At 40.3% G+C, this 20,989-nt stretch overlaps 1 protein-coding gene across 3 annotated transcripts in view; it reads right to left on the bottom strand.

The window, feature by feature from the left end:
• Nucleotides 1-20,989, bottom strand: part of osbpl3b (oxysterol binding protein-like 3b) — a 218,909-nt gene that overhangs the window by 119,304 nt on the left and 78,616 nt on the right. For all 3 annotated transcript variants that reach the window (XM_043689591.2, XM_043689590.2, XM_043689594.2), the window contains exons 3-7: nucleotides 20,114-20,230; nucleotides 12,947-13,000; nucleotides 12,112-12,225; nucleotides 11,854-12,024; nucleotides 1,412-1,544 (exon numbers count right to left, since the gene is read on the bottom strand). In XM_043689591.2, coding sequence (XP_043545526.2) covers nucleotides 1,412-1,544; nucleotides 11,854-12,024; nucleotides 12,112-12,225; nucleotides 12,947-13,000; nucleotides 20,114-20,230 — 589 coding nt within the window. The remainder of the gene's footprint in view (nucleotides 1-1,411; nucleotides 1,545-11,853; nucleotides 12,025-12,111; nucleotides 12,226-12,946; nucleotides 13,001-20,113; nucleotides 20,231-20,989) is intronic.

Below are 20,989 nucleotides of genomic sequence, written 5' to 3'. Positions count from 1 at the left end.
AGCTGGGGCCCATGCGGGTGCCCATGGCTACTCCTTTCGTTTGGAGGAAGTGGGAGGAAGTGGGAGGATTGGGAAGCGAAGTCCTGAACTGGGGCACGGCATTTTAAAATTAGCAGCTGTGCTCTGAGGACAGATGAGCCGAAATTCTCTCTCCAAGGTTTTGCAAATTTGGAATCATTCCCTCAGAAGGTGGTGCAGCAGGATCATTGAATATTACTCATACAGGTGTGGATAGATTCTTGTTAGACAAGGGTAATCAAGAATTAACCAATCACATTTAAGTAAATGGCAATGTGAAATTTGAAAAACAGATTATCCAATAACTTAGTGAATGGCAGAACAGGTTGGAAAGGCTAGATGGTCTAGGTCTGCTCCAATTTCATGTGTTTGTATGCTTGTGGAGAAAGTTTTGCATCCTGTTCAAAAGTGAAAGACTCCAGATATTCTGGGAATCAGACAACCAATTGGTCCATAGCTCTTGTTGGATGGGACTAATGCTATTACCCAATTAGAAATTGGCAGTTCTAGCATTTGGCAGTGCCACAAAAGAGGTTGTGGCTACTACTGCTACAACATCCCCAGGATTCCTATCTGGAAGGCAACCAAGGTATTCTGAAGAGGTATTGCAAGTAAGGCCAAATGATGGTTTGCAGCAGCCACACCGCCAATTGTGCACACATTAGTACAGATCAAGAGATCCTATCCCCAGCTAACAAGTTGCCTGCAGAGATAAGTCAGCAAACTCTCATCCCATCTTGAGCCAAGATATTTGAACATCAGGTGGAAAGAGACCTTAAGTGCCCATTACTTGACCACTTAAGGCCAAATCTCACCTGACAACAGGGCAGGAATGTCAAGCTTGCCCCTTCTCGAACAAACCTCAATTTCGGTGGAAATGGGAAGGTGAAGCGGTTCTGGTACATCACCATCTCACCTTGTAGTTAGGTTCCCTTCCCACTTCCAGGATCTGAAGGTTCCACCCACAATGCAAAAGCTGCTCGGACACATTTCAATCTGTATTCAAAGTCACTGTAGTGTTCCTGAGGTAATAACCTCCAATGGTTCTGAAGAAGGCTCACTGGGCCTGAAATGTTAACTCTGCTTTCTCTCCACAGATGCTGCCAGACCTGAGTTTTTCCAGCAATTGCTGTATTTGTTTGATTTCCATAGTTCTTTGGAATTTTTAACAAGGTTAGAATGTACTCCACTGGCACCAGCACAATTTGCATATGTGGCTACGCACATTAATTTTACGAGGGGGAGAAAAGGGTATTGGTGGGGGAGGAGGGAGGGGGGTTTATAGTGAGGAAAAAGAAATTAAGGGTAATTTAAATGAAAGTCATTAACCAATTCATTCTTCATTAGGTTTTTGGTCAACTTTTCTATTCCATCGAAATAAAAATGGTTTTACCTTTTGAACATTTATCTATATCTTCAGAACTTTGCAACCATGCTGCCACCTTAGACTGGCTGTTGGGATAAGCCAGGGGAAAACCCGGACTGGTGTGGAATGAGATCTGCTTAGTTAGGCTGCCTCTCTGCAACTGGGAAAAAAAAAATCAAAATTCATTACTGCTTTGAAAATGAAGATAGTGATTTCTTTTGTATTAATATAGTATAGCAATTGGATTTCAAAAAAGATAAACTTTGTGCAAAGCATTTGCCTTCAAGGGTAACTGCATAATATGCTGAAATTGTGTTGCTGGAAAAGCGCAGCAGGTCAGGCAGCATCCAAGGATCAGGGGAATCGACGTTTCGGGCATAAGCCCTTCTTCAGGAATGAGGAAAGACTGCAGAATAACTGCATAATATGAAAGCACAAACTTTAAAAAAAGACATTAAAGCACATCAGGTTTGACAGAAGCAAAACGTACTCTTAATAAAGCAGAGATTCAACATTGTTCGTAATTCTCTCTTTTTGTAAATGAAAATTAGTTTGGAAACACACATTTGGTGCACAGTTGTCAGAGGTTTTGATTCAATTTGATTTTCAGTATTTCTGACATTTCCTGGACTTGGCCAATAGCTTGAACCGGAGCTATCATGCATTATTCTCCTTTAACCTCTCATTCTTGAGACACTACATTCCTTCGCAATGTTTTACTGTGGAACTACTGAAATCCGAAGCTCATTCGATGGATAACTACATCACATGTAAATCTTTACATTAGCATACAAAGTGCTACTGCTAACATGCATCTTTTTTCTACCTTTACTTTTCAGCTTTCATTCTTAATTGTCCCATATTTTCTTATAAAACTGACAAAAAAGTCACTTGTTCCAAATCTAACAATTTTAAAAAATTGTCGTTCTCTTTCCATTTGGAAGAAACAATTCATTGCTATGTCGAAATATAATGAAAAAATATTCGTTACTCTGGGCCCAAGACTCAACCAACTATTTCTCAAGTCCAACTACTATATCACCATCAGGTAGTGCCCTTTGCTCCACAACTGCACTTTGGTTCCTTTCCAATTACTCTGGAATTTTCTCACCTTCCACCATCCTTCTCTCCTTTCTACCCAAGTACCATATCAAGTTGCTCACTAACAAACACTCAATGATCAGTCTTTCAAATTCTACTGAGCAATTTCACATCCTCTGTAATTTCAATCTCAATCTCAACTTGTCACACTGTCTATCCTGAGAGTTTATCATCTTCTGCACTCCCAGAATCTTGCCTTTCAAACAAACAATGCCACCCAGATTCACAGCCAACCCTGTGACCTTGTGAAACATGTTCATTTTATATTAGTCATGTCAGTCACAGAAAAGGTCATCCCTCAACATTTCCTCAGTGTTAAACTTTGCTTGATAAATCCTGTGAAGTGCGTGGGATGTGTGTTCCAACATAAAAAACAGTATACAAACACAGATGTTGGGTGATGGCTGGATACAGGCAAGAACGCAACTTCCTTCAAGATGTGCGCTGGTGAAACTAAGTACATCAAGAAGTGCTGCACTTTCAAGGTTCATAGATTAGTATACATGTAGAAAAGAAGCAAGGTAGGGACAGAAGTCAGCCATCTTCGAGATAACAACAAGAGATAACTCTTTGTTATAACCTGGTGGAGGAAGTGCACAACAAGTAAAAGTGGATTCCGTTTTATGCTCCACGTGTGTGTGTGAGTGCGAGAGTGTGTGCGAGAGTGTGTGCGAGAGTGTGTGCGAGAGTGTGTGCGAGAGTGTGTGCGAGAGTGTGTGCGACAAATATATATTATATAAAACATATATAGCAACTGAGAATATCGGTAGAGTCAAGGACAAAGTAACAAGTGTTTGCTAGACCAACACTTATCCACCATTTACTGCAGGAAATTTCAGTTCATTCAATTCTTAAGTGGTAGATTGGTACTTGGTGTGCACAGTAACAATTCTTTGGGTCAATTGAGGCAGTGGGGTAACATTGCCAGCCTAACTGTAAAAGCCAACTTTGTAATTTAATGGAAAATAAAACTGGTATAGAAAGTCATGTTTACCCTGATCCCATAGGCTCCCCAAAGTTGGTGTTAAACTAAAATTATCACTTGCATTTTTCAGCGATGTCACAGATGGTGCATAAGTTAAGGTAAAAATATTCAACAACAGAACCTACGGTAGATTAGAGATAACTATGCAGACAATGGAAAAGAAATAAATTGTTTCATCCCTAGTAACTGCTGTATGCTTGATGCAAAAAAGATGTCATAAAACAGTGAAATGAAACACACTGCATCAACCTGCCCACTAAGACCTGTTGCAGCAGATCACTCATTTCTCCACACAACACGGGCGGCACGGTGGCACAGTGGTTAGCACTGCTGCCTCACAGCGCCTGAGACCTGGGTTCAATTCCCGCCTCAGGCGACTGACTGTGTGGAGTTTGCACGTTCTCCCCGTGTCTGCGTGGATTTTCTCCGGGTGCTCCGGTTTCCTCCCACAGTCCAAAAGATGTGCAGGGTCAGGTGAATTGGCCATGCTAAATTGCCCGTAGTGTTAGGTAAGGGGTAAATGTAGGGGTATGGGTGGGTTTCGCTTCGGCGGGTTGGTGTGGACTTGTTGGGCCGAAGGGCCTGTTTCTACACTGTAATGTAATCTAAAATCTAATCTAAAACATCCCAATTTGCTACTGAAATGATTGATCAAACTAAGCATCTCATCATAAACCTTTCTAATCATTATCCAAGTGTATCAACTCTTAATCCCTTATAATGAAACAATTACATTGAAATAAATGGAACCCAACCGCTCTTCACTTACATTTTGGTCACTTATTAAATATTTAGTAAATTACAATGTAAGTTACCCTCAACTTGCAGAAGATAATAACGGATGTTACCCTTGTGTTATATTGTGACGAATGAGGAAATCAAATCAATAATTTAATACAGGCAGAAAATTATTTGCCTCCTTCATTTCCATCTCTGCCATTTCCTTCATCGATCCTTCAATCATACAAACAGACAAACAAGGAGCAGTGACAGACCGCATGGTCATTCAATCTGCTTTACAAAATTATGATAGGTCTGACTACAAGCTCAAATCCACTTTCCTGCCTACCTCTGATAACCTTTCAGCTCTTGCTTACCAAGAATCTATCAGTATCTGCTTCAAAAATAGTCAAAGACTCTAACGATATCTGCTTTAAAAAAAAAACAAACTTTCAGGAAGAGTTCCTATTGCTCACAGAGACAATTTTGTCATATCTGTTTTGAACATGCAACACTTGTTTTTGAAAAGTGCCACCACATTTCTAGATTCTTATAGAAGAGGAAACATCCTCTCCATATCCAATCAAGAACCCCCCCCCCCCCCTCAGGATATTATATTTGAGATAGGTCTATTCTTCTTACATATAATTCACCTTAAATTTTATACATATTTTTAAAAAGTTGCAAAGTTCTAAACACATCACATCAAAATGATTAGCAAAACAGTGATATTAAAATATCCAAGGCTTGTTTTACTCTAAGATCAGCTATCAGTGGCAATTGTATGGAGCTGTTTATTACTATAACAACAGATGAATTCCAACACAAAACAAATGCACTTTTTGCACAAGATGTAGAGAAAAGGCACAAATGAAGGCCAAAGAATTTAATTTTCTTAGCTTATATTCATTTATGGTGTTTGTGTAAATTATGGCGAACTGCCTTCTTAAACCATTGTACACATCTGGTTTAAGAGCACCAACAACACTGTAGAAGAGTGAGTTCCAAGCTTCAGGTCAAAGCAATACAGGAACAGTTAGGACAGGGTGTGGTTTGAAGGAGACACAGAGTTCTCATATCTGTAACCTTTGCCCTTTCAGGTGATACAAGGTCACAAACTTAGATGAAGACAGTGATGACATGATACCTACATTCACAGACAACACTGAAATACTGAACAAGACAAAAGGAAGTTGCAAACAGCTATAAGAAGGTTCAGATTAGGGGGAAAAATATCTGACAGATGGAGCATTATGTGGAAAAATGCAAAATTTTCATTTTGGGAGGAAAAATAAAAAGGCAGAATATTATTTAAATTGAGAATGACTACAGAATTCCAAAGTGGAGAAATGCACAAAATGCTAGTATGCAGATGCAGAATGTAATCAAGAAAGCTAATTCCTTTTTAATGGACAGGAATTGAACATAACGTGAGAATGTAATTCTTCAGTTGGACAGGGAATTGGGAAGACTACATCTCAAATATTGTGTGTAGTTTTGGCCTCCTTACTCAAGGGTGTAAAAGCACTGGAGGCAGTTCAGAGGAATTTTCCTTGATGGATGCCTGGAATGAGGAGTTTGTTAACCTTCAGCCTGAACAAAGATTAAATAGGCTGGATTTGTTTCCAATGAGGTTTAGAGGAGTGAGGAGTGACCTGATTAAAGTGTATAAGATCCTGAATGTGTCAGTCCAAATTAAGGGATCACAATTTAATGATACACAGTAGGCTATTTAGGACTGAGATAAGGAAATATTTCCTCATCCAGAGAGTGGTGAGGCTGTGGAATTCTCTGCCATAGAAAGCAGTTGAGGTCAAATCATTAAATATTTTTAAGAAGGAATTGGATATAGTAGTCATAGAGTCAATAGAAACGTTCAGCAAGGCAACAGACCCTCTGTCCAATTCGTCCAAGCTGACCAGATATTCTAAATTAATCTAGTCCTATTTTTTGGCCCATATCCCTTCAAACCCTTCCTATCCATAGACCCATCCAGATGCCTTTTACATGTTGCAATTGTACCAGCCTCCACCACTTCCTCTGGCAGCTCATTCCATAGATACACCAACCTCTGCATGAAAAGGTTGACCCTTTGATACCTTTTAAATCTTTCCCATCTCACCTTAAACCTATGCACTCTAGTTTTGGACTCCCTCACCCAGGGGAGAAAATCTTGTCTATTTATCCTATCCATGCTCCTCATGATTTAACTGGTATAATGTCCTTCTTTAGCCTCCGACACTGCAGGGAAAATCACCCTACAACTCAAACACTCTAACCCTGGCAACATCTTTGTAAATCGTTTCCGAACCCTTTCAAGTTTCATGATATCCTTCCAAAGCAGGGAGGCCAGAATTGCATGCAGCATTCCAAAAGTTGCCTAACCAATGTCCTGTACAGCTGCAACACGACCTCCCAACTTCTATACTTAATGCCAAGAAATGTAGTGCTGGAACAGCACAGCCAGTCAGGCAGCATCTGAGGAGCAGGAGAGTCAATGTTTCGAGCATAAGCTCTTCATCAGGAATGAGGATGGGGGCCCAAAGGCCTCTTAGAAGCCTCTTCCAAGGATGCCCACTTTGAAACAATTCTCTTCCTCCTCTACAAGGATCTCAATGAATCACTCTCTCTCTCTCACTGCACCCCCAGGTCATCTCCTCTGCCCTGAAACTCTTCAGCCACGTCCTGAAGCAAACCCACTATTACAGCCATCTCTCCTTCCTGAGCACCTGCCTCCCTTGGGGGCCCCCCCCCACATTCCTGATGAAGAGCTTACCCTCGAGACATCAACTCTCCTGCTCCTCGGATGCTGCCTTACCAGCTGAGCTTTTCCAGCACCACACCTTTTGACTCTGATCTCCAGCATCTACAGTCATCACTTTCTCCTATACTCAATGCATTGACCAATAAAGGCAAGCATACCAAATACTTTCTTCATTATCCTATGAATCTGCTACTCCAAGGTCTCTTTGTTCAGCAACACTCCCCAGCACCTTTCCTTAAGTGTATAAGGCCTGCCCTGATGTGCCTTTCCAGCACCTCACATATATCTAAATTAAACTCTATCTGCCACTCCTCAGCCCACTAGCCAACTGATTAGGATCCTGTTGCACTCTGAAGTAATCTTCTTTGCTGTCCACTACACCTCATCTGCAAATTCAGTAACCATACCTGCTATGTTCACATTCAAATCATTTACATAAACGACAAAAAGCAACAGACCTGTGCCAATCCTTATGATACACCACTGGTCACAGGCCTCAGTCTGAAAAGTAACCCTCCATCACCACACTCTGTCTTTTACCTTCAAGCCATTTCTGTATCCAAATGACTAGTTCTCTCTGTATCCCACGTGATCCAACCTTGCCAATCAATCTACCATGAGGGACCTTGTTGAATGTCTTACTGAAGTCCACATAGATCATGTCCACTACTCTGCCCTCATCAATTCTCTTCATTACTTCTTCAAAAAAAAACCTCAATCAAGACACAAATTTCTCACACAAAAGCCATGGTGATTATCCCTAATTAGTCCTTGCCTTTCCAAAAACAATTAAGACCTGTTCCTCAGGATTCCCTCCAACATCTTGCTCACCGGTCTATAATTCATTGGCTTTTCCTTACCATCTTTCTTAAGTAGTGGCACCACATTAACCAACTTCCAGTATTCCGGCACCTTACTTGTTGCTATCTCAGCAAGAGGTCCAGGAATCGCTTCCCTAGCTTCCCTGACAGTTCTAGGGCACACCTGATCAGGTCTCAGGGATTTATCCACCTTTATGCAATTTAAGCCATCCAGCACCTCCTCCTCTGTAATATGGACATGTTTCAAGACGTCGCTATTTAATTTTCCCACATTCTATATTTACCCATATCCTTTACCACAGTAAAAACTGATGCAAAATACTCATTTAGTATCTCCCCCATCTCCTGCGGTTCCAACCACAGATGGCCTTGCTGATCTTTAAAAGGGTCCTATTCTCTCGCTGGTTACCGTTTTGTCCTTCACATATTTGTAGAATCCCTTTGGATTCTCCTAAACCCCATTTGCCAAAGCTATCTCATGTCCCCTTTTTGCCCTCCTGATTTCCCTCTGAAGTATACTCCTACAGCCTTTACTCTCTTCTAGGGATTCACTCGAATTCTGCTGTCTGTACCTGACATACGCTTCCTTTTTTTTCTTGACCAAAACTTCAATTCCTCTAGTCATACTGTATTTGGACTCTCATCATATTTTTGATGGCTTCCCATTTTCCAGCCACCCATTACTTGCGAACATCTGCCCCCCATGAACTTTTGAAAGTTCTTGCCTAATATATTTAGAGCTAAAGGGATGGGGAGAAAGTAGACACAGGATACAGCCAAGATCGTACCGAATGGTGAAGCAGAGTTAAAAAGGCTTTCTCCTGCTCGATTTTCAATTTTCTGTTTTAAAATTAAGCACTTTATGAACAGAGAGAAGAACATATTTTAGTATTGTGAGTTTTTGAAACTCTGCCTCAGAAGGTGGTGAAGGTGGGTCATTGAATATTTTTAAGACAGAGGTGCTTGGATTATTGTTAGGCAGAGGAACCAATGTATATCCACGGTAAATGAGAATACGGAATTTTGAAAACACAAACAGCCTTGACCTTATACAATGATGGAGAAGACTCAACAGGCCAAATGCTCGCGGTCTCCTCCTATTTCTGTGTATAGATTTGAAAGCTGCTTCTGAAAGTAGATGTGGAGCACAATGCTGCCACTGTGCCTCAGTGGTGATGGAACTGAGCAGTGAATGCAGATGGGCCCCGTCAAGCATACCACTGTGCTTTAGATGGTGCCAAGTTTCTCAAGTATTGTTGAAGCTGTAATCATTCAGGCAAATGGAGAGTATTCCACCACACCCTTAATTTATGCTTTGTAATAGTGAACAGGCTTTTGGGAGCCACGAGTTAAGTTACTCACAGCAGAATTCTCAACCTCTAACTTGCTATTGTAACTACAATATTTATATGGCTGGCGCAGTTCAGTTTCCAGTAAATTGGAAGCCCTACAATGTTGATAGTGGGGGATGATAGTGCAGTTGAACTTGAGGGCAGATTGTTAGATTCTCAATTCCTGGAGTTTAATATTGCCTGGCATTTGTGTGATACCACCTGCATCCACCAATCGGCATTTACCAGTGCAAGCCTGAAAGTTGCCCAAGTGTATCACATGTGGGCACGAATAGTTTCAAGACCTGAGATGGTCTGAATAGTGCTGAATGTTCTGCAATCATCAGCGAACATCCACACTTCTGAAGAAGTGATGAAGAGACGATCATTGATAAAGTAGTTGAAAAGAGGAGAGAATCTAGTACATTACTCAGAGAAATTCCTGCAGCTATATCCTGGAACTGAGCTGATGGATTTCCAACAATCTTCCTTTCTTCTCCTCAATACTATACTTGGTCAAATTGTGCCCTCATATCAAGGATAGACAGCCTCCCTCTCACTTATCCTTTTTTCCATGTTTGAGCCCAGAGTGTTGAGAAGTTGGGAGTCAAATACTGGAGCAGAATGCAAACTAAGCATCAGTGTACAGGATGTTGTTGGCTAAGTGCCATATGACAGCACTATCAATGGCATTTTTCATAAAATTCCAGATGATCAAGAATAAAACTATTGGGCGTAACTGGTCAGACTTGATATTTGTAGACAGGACATATCTGGATAAATTCCCAGATTGTTGGGTGGATACAAGTGTTATAACCACACTGGGATATTTCACAAAGGGCACCACTAGTTCTGGAGAACTATTGCTGGGATGTCATTACGGCCCAATATCTTGATGTATCTACTGCATTCACCCATTGTTTGATACCCATATGGAGTGACTCAAACTCACTCAAGGCTGGCAAGTGATGGTAGGAGCCTCATGAGAAGGCATACATGAATAATCTATTGGTGCACATCTGGCTGAAGATGGTTACAAATGCAAATTGACATAAAATAGGGTTTTCCCTCCTGTTAGTTCTCTTACTATAAGACCATATAGCATAGGAGAAAGTGAGGACTGTAGACATTGGAGAGTCAGAGTCAAAAAGGGTGGCACTGGAATAGCACAGCAGGTCAGGCAACATCCAAGGAGCAGGAGAGTCTATGGTTCGGGCATAAGCCCTTCATTAGGAATATGGAGAGGGAAGGGGGATTGAGAGATAAATTTGGGGGTAGAGGAAGGGCTCCTTGACGAAGCTGTGCTGACTCAGCCTGATTGTACCATACACTTTGCTGAAAATGTGTTGCTGGTAAAGCACAGCAGGTCAGGCAGCATCCAAGGAACAGGAGAATCGACGTTTCGGGCATAAGCCCTTCATCAGGAATGATTCCTGATGAAGGGCTTATGCCCGAAACGTCGATTCTCCTGTTCCTTGGATGCTGCCTGACCTGCTGTGCTTTACCAGCAACACATTTTCAGCTCTGATCTCCAGCATCTGCAGACCTCACTTTCTCCTGTACCATACACTTTACCAAGTACTCTGCATCTCATCCCGAATAATGGACTCTAAAATCTCACCAACGATCAAGATCAGGCTGACCAAACTATACTTTCCTATCTTCTGTCTCATCCCTTCTTAAATGCGGGCTGTTACATTAGCCATTTTCCAGTCCACTGCAACCCTTCCTGAAAGTTACCACCAATGCCTCCACACTATCCTTATCTATCGCCATCAAAACCCTGGGGTGTAGCCCATCTGCTCCATGTTATTTATCCACCCTCAGACCTTTCAGCTTCCCCTGCACTTTCTCCTTAGTCCTGACCACTACACTCATGTTTGACGCCACCTCCTGAACTCATACCTGCTGCAGTTGGAATCTGGCAGATACATCATTCAGGGCTTAATCAGTGATCATGCTTCTGAGCCACTCTAGGGCAATTTATATTTAAGGCCCTGATTCAGAGTGCATTCTGCACACTTGCTATCTTAGTGTTTCTTCTCAATTGTGTGCAACATAGACGAGTATTAATTCAGTAACTGAACAAGTGTGGTAAATTGGAATCAGATGGAGGTTTGTTTACAGTATACGATAAAATCAATAATTATAAAAATTAAACGTATTTGCAGTTTCAGTAAGCCAAAAACAGAGGAAATCATTCCTCCTGTGCGGGATCAAACTCTGGGAGTTATCAGGGACTTTGAAAGGGACATTGCAGTAAATATCCAAGTCTGAGTGGCTTCCTGTCACCACAAATATTAGGCAAAGGTCTTTTGGGCCAGGTAGCATATAAGGACCACATATCCAACTGGGACAACACAACCATAATAGGACAAGCCAAACAGAGGACAGCGTGAATTCCTAGAAGCTTGGCACACATCCACAAGGCCAAACTGTGCCATAGCATAAAACAGCAAGGGCTTAACATTGAACCTAGGACTTTGGAATTTGTACAACTATGTGTAAATTTACAACCAATGAACAAAACTTTTGATTCTAGCTGCATGGTTAAGTTCAGTCAATTCTCAGCTAATCCGTTGAATGGAACACCAAGTGAAAAGGAATGAAAATAATTATATTATAACAATTTCAAAATCACTCATAGGATCCAAAAAAAATGTCACATACAGTATTTTCTCATGAAACTTTAGATTAAATTTCCACTTCTTACATTTGAGAAAAACAAATTTTAGTTATTAGATTACCTTTCTAAAAGAAGGGGAGTCCATAGTGCTGGGTGGGGAGTCTGCAGTAGACGAGATTGTGAAGTAGTGATTAGACACATCATGTGGGAACTTGGCAATTTCATTTTGGCGGTACAGTCTGTGATGATGTAACTTTGCTACCCAGTCATCAAAGGACTCTTGGAATTTCACCTAAAGACGCAAAATTTATTAAAAAGTGTGAGCCATCAGAATAAAAAAAAGTAGCAAGTATAACTTTAGGAAAAAAGTATTGAGTACCTTCAAATGATATATATGCTCTTCTGTATCTATATCAATGCATTTTGCTTTTTTCTTTATTGACATCACAGACAGGCCAACATCAATACATCCATGAAGTTTTCCTTTCTCAATCTGAATAAAAACAGCATTATTTCAAACCTCACCCTGAGATGCAGGTACAGAATTAGCAGATCCCCATTTGAAGTGATCGAATGATTCCAAATATTAATTAACAATTTATATAACATATTTTTCATGCTAAGGTACCCTTAGAGAAACAAAGAACATTTCTGAAGTCAATTCAGGAAGGTTTTTAAGTCGCAGTGATCTGAGGCAAAGCAGCTTAGAGTATGGAGTTGGATGCACCGAGATATCAGAGGAGTTCAATGAGATTAAAATAAGGGTGAAGGACACAGAGTTGTACAGAACCTGAGCATCACTTTAAAAAAAAGCAATACAAGATTTCTGAAGCACGGAAAGATTTGAATACAGGAATTACACTTTTCAAAGTCAGGTGGCTCAAGCCCCAGTGCAGGTCAACAAAACACACGAGTTATGGATGAAGAGTAGTTGGCGCGAGTTTAAAAACTTTTCTACTTCTTTTGAACTCAAGCTTGTAGAGGGCAGAAAATAAACAAAGTATACAAGGCAACAGTTAATTCTATTTATGTTAAGAATTTAGTCTGAATATCCAGAGTTGCAAGTTCTGAGCCACAATCTGAAAGTGGAATATAAAAGTTTATTGTTGTTACTCAAACAAAATCTAGTAAATGCATTGATATTCCTATACAGTTTACAACTAGAACAGCATTACAAAAAAAAGTCTTCAAATGTGATTTTATTTTATACTTACATCAGAACGAGATTTTGAGTACTTCATGATCCCTTTATCTAAAGAGAAGTATCGCTGGAAGTGAAAACGAGAATATTTACTCAAGACTTATCCAAGTCAGAAAACGGTTTGTGTACTAGAATAACTCCATAACAATCTTGGTTTCGTACCTACAAAGTATCAACAAAAAGACCCTGCAGATAATTAGATTAGCTCTCACTCCAGTACAAACCATACATAAAATCTAAACCCATATGTATATCTGATGTTAACCATAATTCTTAAAGCAGCATGCAATTTATGGAGTCTTAAGCAAACTTTGCACCTGTACTGGAAATAGAGATTCACAACTAACCATTATTTTGAGTACAATGGTCATTGAGATTTACAGGATAAAAAGGCCCTTCAGACCATCAAATCTGCACTAATCAAAAACAACATATTTATTCTAATCCCATTTTCTATCACTTGGCCTATAGTCTGGTATACTTTGCAACTGCAAGTGTTGAGGGAGTTTCTGATCTAACTCCCTTCCAGACATGAGCTCCACGTCATCACTAGTCTGTGAGAAAGATTTTTCCTCACATTTCCTCTAAACCTCCATCCCTCTACTTTACATCTGTGCCCCCGGGTCTGTGGTCCTTCCATCAATGGGAAATGTTCCTTCCTGTCTACCCTATGTCCTTCATAACTTTTCACATCTTAATCATGGGCCCAAGTCTCCTCTGCTCCATAAGCTGCACTTAGGAGAGTCAGGAATTAAACAATAGCAGTCATCATTATTTTGTTAAGGGGAGGTCATGTCTGACCAACCTGATCTTAAACTTCTTTTTCAAAAAAAAATTAACATTGTTTTACTGGAATCATGCACCATTTCTCATATCAACTGAGGAATGCAATAGGAATATTCTATTGAATGAGGAAATTAGTGGACTTATGAGGGATTAATGCCTATAGACGGGTAATTAAATCATAACATTTGCAATATTAGATCTACTTTAAAATCAGTGGCAAAACTATTCCAACTAAATATAATAAACAGTGAAGATGATAATAGGAACCTTAGGAGTTGACTGAAATGGGCAAACACTTTGCAGTTAATCTTTATTGCAGGAGAGCATGAGTGAATCACTTAATAAGAGGCAATATTAACTGAAATGAAGCTACAGGTATACTTTGAGAGAGTTAAAACCAGCAGAACTACCAGACACAGCACCAAGTGTTCTCAATAAGGCAACAGTGTAACACTTGGTCGAATAGCTCGATTAGTTCATTGCCTGGAGACAAGAACAAATTTGAATTCGGCCAATCAGTCTAAATTATATCCCAAAAAATGTCAAACTCCAATCCAGTTTGAATCGAGTATAATGACAATTTTAAAAGCCAATGACATAATCTGATGCTCTGGAGTGTAAGATCGGGGAAAATTGAACAGTTGAGAGGAGAACTACCAAGCCCAGCCTGTAAATAAACTTCTTGAAAAATAGCTCTCTTAAAAGTACCTTTTCCATTAGTAACCTGTGACACAGAAATTCCTAAGAAGAAAAGTCACAGGAAGATCCGAATAAAAGCACAAAAGCTGCCTGGTCTTTAGAGAAGGAAGTGTGGTTTTGTAAATCTTAACTGGGAGTTTTATCGTACTAGTATTATAGAAAGGAAGGTAACAGATAGGTTAGAGGAAGGAATAGTAAACAGTTGTTTGTTATTCTCTGTTATACTTTCATAAATAAAGTTAATAATTTTTACTTTAAATAGGTCTTGGCCATTCTGATTTTTTACAGATTACTGCAAGGGGTAGACCTTTTGTGTGTTGCTGGTTTTAAATGAAGCAGGAGGGTTTACCCCATGCCATAGCATAACAAACAATACAATTCTGAAGGACTGTTGGAACAGACTTCTTTGAAACTAGCAGGGCAAGTTGAGATTACAAAACAGAATTCTTGACTTTAAAAATAGGGGTATAGGAATCTGGAAGAGGGGATTTGAGGAAAAAAAGTGTGCGCAGCATTAGACAAAGTCCTGGTTTCCATTATAATCGTTGGAAAAAGGCCTCATTTTTTGAGTCGAGAATGCATATGAATGGTAAAAAGGAACATAATCCCCAGGAAATAAAGTGGAATGATTTTAAAGGAATTTCAAAGCACAAATAAAGAATTAAAAATTAAAAGATTTGAGTAAAAGTGTTGATGGTAATATTTCAAATGTGTCTAAGTTTCTTCCAGAATTTCTTTAAAAATCAGCCTATTTTGTTGCATGTGCACAGAATGAAATAAATGAAAGGGAAGCATGAGGGGCCAGAAATTATCAGCAGACTGCTGGTGTTAGCAAAGCACTTACAGAAATGGCCTGAAATTTGTGGTCAGCCAATGAAGGGTGTGCTCAACACTGATTTGAACAAAGCTGCCCTAAAAGTCAGTAATCTCTGTGGCATGAATCTCAGCATTCCCAACATTACATTGGTGTGAAGTATACAGGATCTCCAAATATCCTGGAAGGGTTAGGGCAATCAACGTTGTATATTTAAGTATATTCACAGGCAATAAATATTATGAATATTCTTCAACTTTCATAAGTTTTACAGAAAACAGAAGTTTAAGAATTGCACAGTAGCAGTAGAACTATATTAATACACATTTTTATAATGCTTTTATGGTTTATCAAGAAATAAATATTATCTGAAGCTATGAATTGTCATGCTGGTAAAACGTCCTCTTTAATAAAGGCATAACATTCATGTTGCAGCTACAATTGTGAGAGAGTGTGTGTGTGTGTGTGTGTGTGTGTGTGTGTGTGTGTGTGTGTGTGTGTGTGTGTGTGAGTGTGAGTGTGAGTGTGAGTGTGAGTGTGAGTGTGAGTGTGAGTGTGAGTGTGAGTGTGAGTGTGAGTGTGAGTGTGAGTGAGAGGGAGAGAGAGAGAGAGAGAGAGAGAGAGAGAGAGAGAGAGAGAGAGAGAGAGAGCCTGAGTTTGGACTGAGGTTCTTGTAAAATCAGTGAACTCTAATTGATTATTATCCACATAGAGTTCAACATCACATTCTGTGGAGGAGCACACCATCACTGACAGCAACTTGATTTTCTCATTTAACAACGCACAAGCTGACCCCAGAAATTGCTGTCAGTTTCAGACAAGTATTGACAGATGCTGACAGTTTCCTGTCATTATTACTGCAGAATCCAGACCAAAGCAGTTGAATAATCATGGACGGAAGAGGTAACGGAGATCTGGAAAGATAGGTTGGAGAATTGCAAAACAAGCATAGTCGGAAACAAAGCAGAACACTAAAGCATCATTTGGAGTGGCTGAAGGGTGCGAACAGATCTTAGCTTGCTAAAAATAGAGAATGAGGAAGTGATGATTGTAGATTAAAGAAATTACTTCAGAAACATTGCTGGAGTGCTCAACGGCTAATTTTCAAAACTGTTCACAAACAAAATGACGGAAGAGTACCAGACGTGGTAAAGTGAAGTGAACTGAAATCATAAATTAGTTAATTTGAAGAGGTTGTTCAAGCTCAAGGTAAACAAGGCTCCCAGTTGACAGGTTTTATGCCAAAGTTTTGAAGTATGTCAAACAATTGAGCCCATGCATATCTTTTCAGAAGTGACTGAAAACAAGTCAAGTGGGGTATTGAACAGTATTAAAAAAAAACAATGGGGAGGGGGGATAAGTAAACTAAAGATTGGTTAGCGTTACATTCACTATACAGGATGTGTCAAGCAAAATACAAGGAAGCATTCTAAGAAGTATGATCTCATAATAGTTGCTCAACATGGATTTAAACGTAGGACAGTTATAGAGAGTCAGAGATGTAGAGCATCTTCGGTCCAACTCATCCACGCCAACCAGATACCCTAAATAAATCTAGTTCCATTTGCCAGCACTAGGCCCATATCATTCTAAACCCTTCCTATTTCATATACCCATCCAGATGCCTTTTAAAAGTTGTAATTGTCCCAGCCCCCATCATTTCCTCTGGCAGCTCATTTGCCCTTCAGTTCTGGACTCATCCCACCCCAGGGAAAAGACCGTGTCTATTTACTCTATCCATGCTCATAATTTTATAAATCTCTGTATGGTCACCCCTCAGCCTGGGGGTGCTCCAGGGAAAACAGCCCCAGCCTATTCAACCTCTCCCTGTAGCCCAAACCCTCTAACCCTGGCAACATCCTGGTGTTTCTTTTCTGAACCCTTTCAGGTTTCACAACATCCTTCCTTTAGGAAGGAGACCAGAATTGCACGCAATACTCCAAAAGTGGCCTAACTAATGTCCTGTACAGCTGCAACATGACCTCCCAACTCTGATATTCAGTGCTCTGACTCAAAAGAAAGCATACCAAACACAACCTTCACTATCCTACCTACCTGCGACTCCACTTTCAAGGAGCAATGAACCTGCTCTCTTTGTTTCAGCAACACTCCCCAAGACCTTACCGTTAGTGTATAAGTCCTGCTCGGATTTACCTTTCCAAAATGCAGCACCTCACATTTATCTAAAACTAACCTCCATCTGCCACTCCTTTGTTATCAAATAAAAGAGCTTGAGGACGAAAAAGTAGCTCCTGAAATTTACAAGATAGCCTTCAAGAAAACATCAAGGGAATATAGTCTGACTCTTCATTGAGACTCCCATTTAATCGTGATGTTGGGATCCCCAAATCTATTGGAAAACCCAGCTCAGCAATCTGTTTGCAACTTTGGAATTAACTTCCAATTATGTATCAGCTGGTCTATCCCAGAAACCATCTATTTCCAGCTCCATGACATTGCTGAGTCTGCTGATTGACGGTCTCCTGCCCTCTTTCGGCTCTACTTCCTGCAGCCTGGCACCTTGCTTGCGGCTGCCACTAAACTAGATGCTGCTTCATTCAACAAGCTGCTCCTCTCCCACTATCGCTCCTGTCCCAACTCATTGGCTCCTGAAGTTCTCATCCAAAACCCTGAACTCACACCAAGTTTCATTTCCCTTCACCTGTGCTCACTAAGCTGCGTTCCCATCCAGATAAGCCAATTTCCCTTCCCCAATTTTAAATTCCCTCATCCTTGTTTTCAAATACCTTCATAGCCTCAGCTACTCCCTATTCATCTCCTCCAGCCCTTTAATGCTCCAAAGTATCTGCACTCCAATGCTGAACTCTCAAACAGCAGTGCTTTCGTATGGTAAAGCCCTGTGCGCTGAAATTCCCTCTCAATCTCTCCACCTTACTATCTCATTACCTTTCCCCCACCCGAAGACGTTCCTTAAAATCTACTTCTTTATCAAGTTTTTGACGATCTGTCCTAATAGCTCCAGTATTTCTCGATCCACAGAGGCTGCCCATTCTGCCAAGTTTCTGCAGCAATTTGTCTTTTGATTCATTTAATTAAATTTCTCCAAGGAGATGACACAGCTGGTAGGTAGAAGAGAAAAAATAGATATGCAATAGTCGTACAATATAAACTGAAGTCCCTAGACAGCTATCTGGTTGGCAGAAGCTGTCAATTAAGTCTCACAAAGTTCAGGGATGACTCTACTGTTTTACACAAGACTTATGGAAATTTAGAGACAAGTATTACAGAAATTTGTAGACGATGACCTCAAATTGGACAAATATCAAATTCTGAATTTCAATATACAAATTACAAAAGTTAAGAAAATTGCTCCCGAGTATGCTATGTACAAAAGGCATCAGGGCTCAAATTTACATAAGAAAATTGGAAACTCAGGAGGGACTTCTACACTTAAAGTGTAGCAATATGGGCAGTGTTGTAAGAAATCAGGATGAGTTTCAAAAAGGAACTGCAGCGTTTGTGTTAACAATTGTGCTTCACGAGTATTAGAAGTGCACCAAAACAATAATATGGATCAGTTATATCGCAGCCTACACACTGGAGTCTTCACACCCAAAGGGATGTGCAGAGAATTGCCACGTGGTTCTCTAGTCCTTACTGAAGGCAGCAGGCCTTGTAAGTGGCCAAGTGAATAGGGGAACAGGCAGACTTAAGTTCTTAGAGTCCCAACAGTGTGGAAACAAGCCCATCAGCCCAACAAGTCCACACCGACCTTCTAAAGAGTATTCCAATCCCCATTACTCTCCATTTACCCCTGATTAATGCAACTAACCTCACATCCCTGAACACTATGGGCAATTTAGCTTGGCCAATTCACCTAAACTGCACATCTTTAGACTGTGGAAGGAAACCGGAGCATCTGGAAGAAACCCACGCAGACACAGGGAGAATGTGCAAACTCCACACAGACTGGAGAGGCTGGAATTGAACCTGGGTCCCTGGTGCTATGAGGCAGCCGTGCTAACCACTGAGTCACTGTGCCGCCCCATGGTGTACGAGGCAGGAGCAAAAAGATACACGACATGTGCAGCACAGCCTAAGTTAGCTACATCAGTTGGATGGAAAGCACAGAGGATTTGAATAGCAGCATGATGATCATCATACCAATTCCACTTTTAATTACAGGTTCAGTGCAAGTTAATATTTGCAACCCTAAAGGCATATTTTACACGAAGCACTTGTACATCATGGCACACTTGCATGGTGGCTCAGTGGCAAGCATTGCTGCCTCACAGCACCAGGAACCAGGGTTCAATTCCAGCCTTGGTTGACTGTGTGGAGTTTACATGTACTCCTCGTTCTGCATGCGTTTCCCCTGGGTGCTTCGGATTCTTCCCACAGCCCAAATTTGTGTAGTTTAGTGGACTGGTCACACTAAATTGTCTGTAGTGTCCAGAGATGTGCAATTTAGATGGATTAGCCATGGTAAATAAGAGGTCAAGGGGATAGTGTGAGATGTTATTCAGTGTGCCGGTGCAGACTCGCTGGGCTAGAAGGCCCCATACCGCACTGTAGGGATTCTATAATTCATCAATGTTATATAGGACAGTTTAAATTTTTTTTATAAAAGTTTGCGTTGGGATGGGGCAGCTGAAAGGGAAGTGGTCCTTCAATTGAAACTGGTTTGAGGGTCTCTTGTTTAGGTGGACCAAATGTCAGTTCCTACCTAAAACTGACAATGTATTGCTCATAACACAGAAATGCAGACGTACGCTTGCTATATACAAGTAATACACAGAAACACACAAATACAATACACTCACGAATCTACTGACATATCAATGCTTATTTTTAGAACTTATATTTTTATGAGTTCAATTGCCTTACCACAGTAGTGCCTCAATTATACACAAAGCATACCTTATGCCAGCCTTTGAGGGGCCACTTTCTCTTCTTCAGCAAGTAGCCTTCTTGCTTCGGAGGTTCTTGGATATAACTCATACTATCTCGAAGTCCTTCCACAATCTCCCAGCTATCCTGCTCAAGAAAAATATCAAAGCATTCAAGATATTTTTTGAAGTACGAACATTTCACAGTAGGCTATAGAGAGCTGCACATTTTAGTCCCTTCTAATAATTTATTAATCTGCGAACTCAGTTGACTTTTGATAATTCATTCTGCTCTGCAAGTGCCTCTGCAGCTATTTAATGCACAGTAAAATACATGATAAACAATGAGCTACTGGTTGTCCACAACATGAAAGAAAAACTGATGGGGAAACAGAATCATAAGTTATAACATGATTAAATATTTGCTGAAGGATACAGTCCAAGTGACTTGGGATATCCATTCTTCGTGAAGTTACTGAACAAACTTAAAAGTAGTGGAGTGTAATTACTTTACAGCGATAAGTTTAAAGAGCCAACTCATTAAAATGGAAGTCAGAACGCAAAGAGATAGTGACACATTGGAATCAGAAATTTGTAATATAGATTTAGACCTACAGTCAGAACAAGAAAATACATATTTTCAAAGAACAAATGATCAAAGCATATTTAGAAGTAAACACAAACTCTCAAACACACTTTGCAGACCATTAAAAAGCATTTGTGTGTTTCATCAAAAGCTAATTGATCTGTTGCTGAATCATGACACTGCCACTCCAGGTGTGAGATTTATCCAGAGCTTTTATGTAGTCCAAAGCAATAAGCACCAGGCTAGAAGGAGGATCAGATATTTTTAAAGTCAAGGAGTATAACAACACTGTGTACTATCACTAGGATTATTCAATCTATA

This window comes from Chiloscyllium plagiosum, unplaced genomic scaffold, assembly GCF_037043375.1.
Source record: "Chiloscyllium plagiosum isolate Xiang-an unplaced genomic scaffold, Cpla_swu_hap1 HiC_scaffold_5, whole genome shotgun sequence".
NCBI lineage: Eukaryota > Metazoa > Chordata > Chondrichthyes > Orectolobiformes > Hemiscylliidae > Chiloscyllium > Chiloscyllium plagiosum.
Note: the sequence above shows the minus strand (reverse complement) of the source record. Positions and strands in the feature narration are given on the sequence as shown.